Source organism: Cebus imitator, unplaced genomic scaffold, assembly GCF_001604975.1.
Source record: "Cebus imitator isolate Cc_AM_T3 unplaced genomic scaffold, Cebus_imitator-1.0 Scaffold285, whole genome shotgun sequence".
NCBI classification, from domain to species: domain Eukaryota; kingdom Metazoa; phylum Chordata; class Mammalia; order Primates; family Cebidae; genus Cebus; species Cebus imitator.
In genome coordinates this window covers 1,957,828-1,964,091 of record NW_016107600.1, presented here as the reverse complement: position 1 = coordinate 1,964,091, position 6,264 = coordinate 1,957,828, and the positions used below count along the sequence as shown (strand labels likewise).

The 6,264-nt window shown below is 45.6% G+C and overlaps 1 protein-coding gene across 1 annotated transcript in view; it reads right to left on the bottom strand.

The window, feature by feature from the left end:
- COPZ1 (COPI coat complex subunit zeta 1) overlaps window positions 1-6,264 on the bottom strand; it is a 26,539-nt gene that overhangs the window by 9,857 nt on the left and 10,418 nt on the right. The window contains exon 2 of the mRNA XM_017501881.2: window positions 888-956. Within this exon, the coding sequence (XP_017357370.1) occupies window positions 888-956 (69 nt within the window). The remainder of the gene's footprint in view (window positions 1-887; window positions 957-6,264) is intronic.

Sequence of the window (6,264 nt, the reverse complement as noted above, 5' to 3'; positions counted from 1 at the left end):
TAATTAAAAAAAAAAAAAAAAAAAAAGGAACCAAGGTTTCAAAGCTTTTCCCTAATTTGATGCTGACAACAATGGAGGTCAAAGTCTGAGGATAGCAAGCAGGGGAGCAGTACAACTAAGGGACAAAAGAAAACTTGGGTTTTATCTGGAGTAGGCAAGATAGGATGGAAGAATTCAGGCCAGGCCCAGTGGCTCAAGCTTGTAATCCCAGCACTTTGAGAGGCCGAGGTGGGCAGGATCGCCTGAGGAGTTTGAAACTACCTTGGCCAACATGGTGAAACCCTGTCTCTACTAAAAATAGAAAAATTAGCTGGGCATGGTGGCAGGCACCTGTAATCTCAGCTACTCAGGAGGCTGACGCAGGAGAATCACTTGAACCTGGGAGGCAGAGGTTGCAGTAAGCTGAGATCATGCCACTGCACTCCAGCCTGGGCAACAAGAGCAAAACTCCGTCTCAAAAAAAAAAAAGGCCAGTACCGTGCTCATACCTGTAATCCCAGCACTTTGGGAGGCTGACGGGGGCAGACCACAAGGTCAGGAGTTCAAGACCAGCCTGACCAACACAGTGAAACCCCGTCTCTACTAAAAATACAAAAAAATTAGCCAGGCATGGTGGCACTCGCCTATAATCCCAGCTACTCAGGAGGGTGAGGCAGGAGAATCGCTTGAACCCAGGAGGCAGAGGTTACAGTGAGTCAAGATCATACTACTGCACTCCAGTCTGGGTGACAGAGCAAGACTCTGTCTCAAAAAAAAAAAAAAAAAAAAGAAGAATTCTCAAAATTATACTACTGAGGAATATGAGTTAATAGGGGATCAGTCCCAAGATTCAAATCTCAGAATAAGCCTTTGTGCTGTTCCTAAACTAATTTGAAAGGGAATCTCACCTTGGCAAAAAGTCGATCTCCATCATTGTCCAGAATCAGGATGGCTTTGACAGTATACAGGGAAGGTTCCTGAAGAGATATGAACATAACTTCAGTCCTGAAGGCTCCCACCACCACTGGTAAACCAGATACCTTCCCCTAGTGTCACTGGGGCTGCAAGGGGATACAGAGGTACCTCTGTAAGTCCCTTACCTCAACATGGTCAGATTTTGATATTTCCCATTGAGAAAGACCCAGAGTAAGTAAAATGAATTGACAGAGAAAACATCTCAACAAAGGATTCCAAAGTATCATCAGAGAAACAGTTTCTCTGACTCACAGGGGGCTTAATCAAGAGAGGTCATGCTGTTATTTCTAAATATTATAGTACAGTTATTTTCCAAATTACCCTCTCCCTTCCTGCTCTCCCATGCACAGGTGGCTACAGAAGGTGACCAGATTAATTAAAAGGCACTGAACAAGGCGATTTCAAAATAGGGTTGAATGTCCTAGTATACTTGGAAGTTTCTGCAGTCCAAATGCAGTAGCAATGCAGAAGCATAAAGCAAACCTTCCCTAAACCACCCACACACTGAACAGAGGGAAAAGAGCATTCTCTCTCTCTCTCTCACACACACACACACACACACACACACACACAGGCACACCAGTTCTCAATGCAGCCTAGTAAGACAGCCATCTCCCCAAACTCTCCTATATTCTCCAATTCTTCCACTATACCTTAACCATGACCACTTAACTTGCAAGGACAAAAGCCAACCTCAGTTTTGGGGGAGTTAAGAAGATGATCTATCTGAGAAACACTATGGGGCCTAGAGAGAATGGCAAGAGGGGAGTTTTTCACTACCAAGAATCAAACTGAGGATATTGACTATTGTAATGAATCACAGCCTCAGTCTTTTTTTTTTTTTTTTTTTTTTTTTTTTTTTTTTTTATTTTAGACGGAGTTTTCGCTCTTGTTACCCAGGCTGGAGTGCAATGGCGCGATCTCGGCTCACCGCAACCTCCGCCTCCTGGGTTTTAGGCAATTCTCCTGCCTCAGCCTCCTGAGTAGCTGGGATTACAGGCACGCGCCACCATGCCCAGCTAATTTTTTGTACTTTTAGTAGAGACGGGGTTTCACCATGTTGACCAGGATGGTCTCGATCTCTTGACCTCGTGATCCACCCGCCTCGGCCTCCCAAAGTACTGGGATTACAGGCTTGAGCCACCGCGCNAGAGACGGGGTTTCACCATGTTGACCAGGATGGTCTCGATCTCTTGACCTCGTGATCCACCCGCCTCGGCCTCCCAAAGTGCTGGGATTACAGGCTTGAGCCACCGCGCCCGGCCAGCCTCAGTCTTAATGGTTCTTCAACTGCAAGTATATCACTTGCAAAAGCTGTGGTGGTCTGGTGTCTCCTTTTCCCCTGCAACCTCGAGGGAGCCAGCTAACTAGGAGAAGAAAAATCGCAAGAGGCTGAGGCAGGAGAATTGCTTGAGCCCAGTTCAACACCAGCCTGTGATACACAGGGAGACCCCCATCTCTACAAAAATTTTAAAAAATTAGCATGCATCTATATAGTCTCAGCTACTCAGCAGGCTGAGGTGAGATGATCTCTTGAGCCCAGGAGTTTAAGACCACACTGAGCTATGACTGCACCACTGCGATCCAGGCTGGGTGACGGAGTGAGACCCCATCTCTAATTGATTGAATAGAAAAACCAAAAGTAAGGGGAGATAGTGATATGTGTATGAAAGGTATCTGCAGCCTCACATTCCTTTTTTTTTGTTTCTCTCTCTTTAATTCATCTTTTTTTTTTTTAAGAGAAAAAGTCTCACTATATTGCCCAGACTGGTCTCAAATTCCTAGGCTCAAACAATCCTCCCACCTCAGCCTCCCAAAGTGCTGGGATTACAGGTGTGAGCCACGGCACCCAGCCGACATTCCTTGACTTTCTAATCAACATTACTTACCATTGATATCCCTATGTTGTGAGACAAGGCTGTTGCTTTGCTACCTCTTTCCTGGCCTTAAGAAATCCACAGTCCTCACAGGAGCCAAACACAAAAGTATGTGTTTGACAGAGATCCAAGAGTGAGGAGGAGAGAATCATTGCCAAGAACCCAGGACCTGCGGCCTCTACAAACATAAATTGTCCCATGAGGCTTCAGGAGGTTTATGGTTCCATGCAAAGAACCAACCCTGTTTGGGGGAGGCGGGGAAGACAGTCAGAATGGGAGTAAAAGGAACCCAGTCTTTTGACAAGGTGATGAGGAACATAAGCTTTCCCTACTTGAATTCCTGAGGACTGCAATTTTTGTTTTGTTCACTGGTTTACCCCATTTGTCCAGAACAATGCCTGACATATACTGAACTCCCAATATTTGCTGAATAATTGCGAGAATAAAGGAAGCTTGAGAAGTTAAAATATCTTGACGCAGTGTGCATCTAGGGGACTACTTGTAATTAGACTTCCACATATAAGTGGATTTTCTGATGTGGTCATTTTGGGTAATATTACTACCAACTTTATCCCTCCTCTGATAAACACTCCATAGAGATGCCCATCCTGTATACATAACACGTTGGAATAAACAAGGCATGAGTAACTCCTCTCTCAAACTAAAGAACTTTGTTATCTAGTGGAGGGAAGTCCTCTAGTCTTAAAAGATCACAAATAGAAGCAGCCCTCCTAACTCCTGATTCCTCACAGAAAGATCTTCCCATAAAGCAAGCTCAGTTCTATAATAACTTGGGTCCTCAATTCCAAAAGGGAGACAACAATGGGAATGAGTTTCCTTAATGGAAGAGAAGAAGTCCAAAAGGAAGGAAATTTAGAAGAAATCATTTTTTCTCACAACCTTTTCCTGGAAAGCTTTGGCTCTGTTCCTCTATCCACATTCACAGCAACTTTAGAGAGCTGCCCATTAGTTCAAGCTGGGCATTAACCTGGCGTTGGAAACTGGTTCTTGCAGCCATAGAATTTGGCATCCCTAGAACCCAAAGAAAAGAAAAGCCTGACGGCCACCAGCCAACTGGGAGAGTTGAACAATGTCCTTTGTGGCCAACAGGGTGTGAGTGCCTTCAACAGCCACATCGGCAAAGAGAGAACATATCCCCGGGTTCTGCTCCTAGCTCTTTTCACTGGCTTCCTAGAAGACATTATCAAAGAAACCCCAAAAATAGAAACATTGGATCTTCCAGGGAAGAATAAAAGACAGGCTAAGGAGGACAAGGATAAAGACTAGATTTGGGCCGGGCGCGGTGGCTCACGCCTGTAATCCCAGCAATTTGGGAGGCCGAGGCGGGTGGATCACGAGGTCAAGAGATCGAGACCATCCTGGTTAACATGGTGAAACCCCGTCTCTACTAAATTACAAAAAATCAGCTGGGCATGGTGGTGCGTGCCTGTAATCCCAGCTACTCAGGAGGCTGAGGCAGGAGAATTGCCTGAACCCAGGACGCGGAGGTTGCAGTGAGCCGAGATTGCGCCATTGCTCTCCAGCCTGGGTAACAAGATGAGACTCCATCTCTACTAAAAAAATACAAAAAATCAGCTGGGCATGGTGGCGCATGCCTGTAATCCCAGCTACTCAGGAGGCTGAGGCAGGAGAATTGCCTGAACCCAGGACGCGGAGGTTGCAGTGAGCCGAGATTGCGCCATTGCTCTCCAGCCTGGGTAACAAGAGTGAAACTCCGTCTCAAAAAAAAAAAAAAGACTAGATTTGACGTAGAGCTTACTGGAGCTCTAAAAAGGGAAAGAAGGCATTACAGAAAAGGCTGGTCATTTCAAACTTCCAAAGGAGGAACCACACTTAATAAAGCTGAGAATTTAGGCAGGAGCTCAAATGCTGCTTTAATTCTCCATTCTGCTACAGCTGGAGCCCGCAGCTTCTTTACTTCTCCTGCCACCTCCTGACTGCAGCTGGTTCCACTTCAGCCTGGGGCTTTTACCTCTCAGGAGTGGGGAGGGCTATGCCATAAAACCAGTCAGTTTAAAGGCCCCAGAAGTCATTACTGATAATGTAATTTCATTTTAAGTTTTTGCAAAGGGCAAGTTTATAAATAACTCCCAGCTACTGAGAAATGGGCTTCCAGGACAATGGACTAGGCTTGACCTTGTAACACATTAAATGCTGACTGTTGAGAAAGACCTTATAAGTTTAGAGCCCCATTGAAAGAATTTAAAAGGTCTGTTCTTCCCTCCCACTCCCAAAATGGGTAGCTGCTAGAAAGCTTTCGAGACAAAGTTCTGTGATGCACTGACTTTCAGAGAGCCACAGCCTGAGTGTATAACAGAACTTCACCTCAAATGCTAATCATGCTTGGAAATGATGTATAGGGAGATTGTTTTGTGGGAGGCTGGGTGACTCAGACAGATTTTCATGTTTTTATTATCAAGAAAACAAGAATGGTCTCCTCAAGACAGGTGAAACACCACTGAACAAGCAACTAGGCTGCTGCAAATGAGTCTTTGATCTCAGTCAGGGCTTTTTTTTTTTGTCTTGCTCTGTTGCCCAGGCTGGAGTGCAGTGGTGTGATCTCGGCTCACTGCAACCTCTGCCTCCCAGGTTCAAGCGATTCTCTTGCCTCAGCCTCTCGGGTAGCTGGGACTAGAAGCACGTGCCACCACACCCAGCTAATTTTTGTATTTTTAGTAGAGATGGGGTTTCACCATATTGGCCAGGCTGGTCTCAAACTCCTGACCTTGTGATCTGCCAGCCTCGGCCTCCCAAATGGGATTACAGGCCTGAGCCACCAGGACCAGCCTCAGTCAGGGGCTTCTAAAGCCTGGTGAAAAGCATCAACATCTCTAAGAACTCTCTCCCCTAGCACACAGAAGACTAAAGGGGAAGAGTCATTCCTAGTGCTGCCCCCTGTGGGCCTTCTGAGTGACCTGCAGCTTCCACAGGATTATAGCCATTAGCAAAAATATTTTTCTTTTTTTTTCTTTCTTTTTTATTCCCCCAAGCCACATGGAATGAAAGCAAAAATATTTTTCAAAGGCAGCTCTGGATAAAAGCTCTCTATTTGTGTGTTTTACAGGACAAATTAGTAGAGCTGGGCCCTGAAAAATAACTGAATCAAGTCTGTTCACAATGTATATAGTAAGAGAACACTTTGGGGTAAGATCTTGGTAAGCCACCAAGACTGGGGGAATAGTGTTTGGAGAAGGTAGACAGGATACTTGGGAACTATGATTAATTATTTGATTCATTTGGGGGAAAAAACCCAGAAGCCTTTATGGAGGGAGTTACAGGATGCTATCCACAGCTGAAAGAGTACAAATAAGAATCTGAGCCGGGCGCGGTGGCTCACGCCTGTAATCCCAGCACTTTGGGAGGCCGAGGCGGGTGGATCACGAGGTCAAGAGATCGAGACCATCCTGGTCAA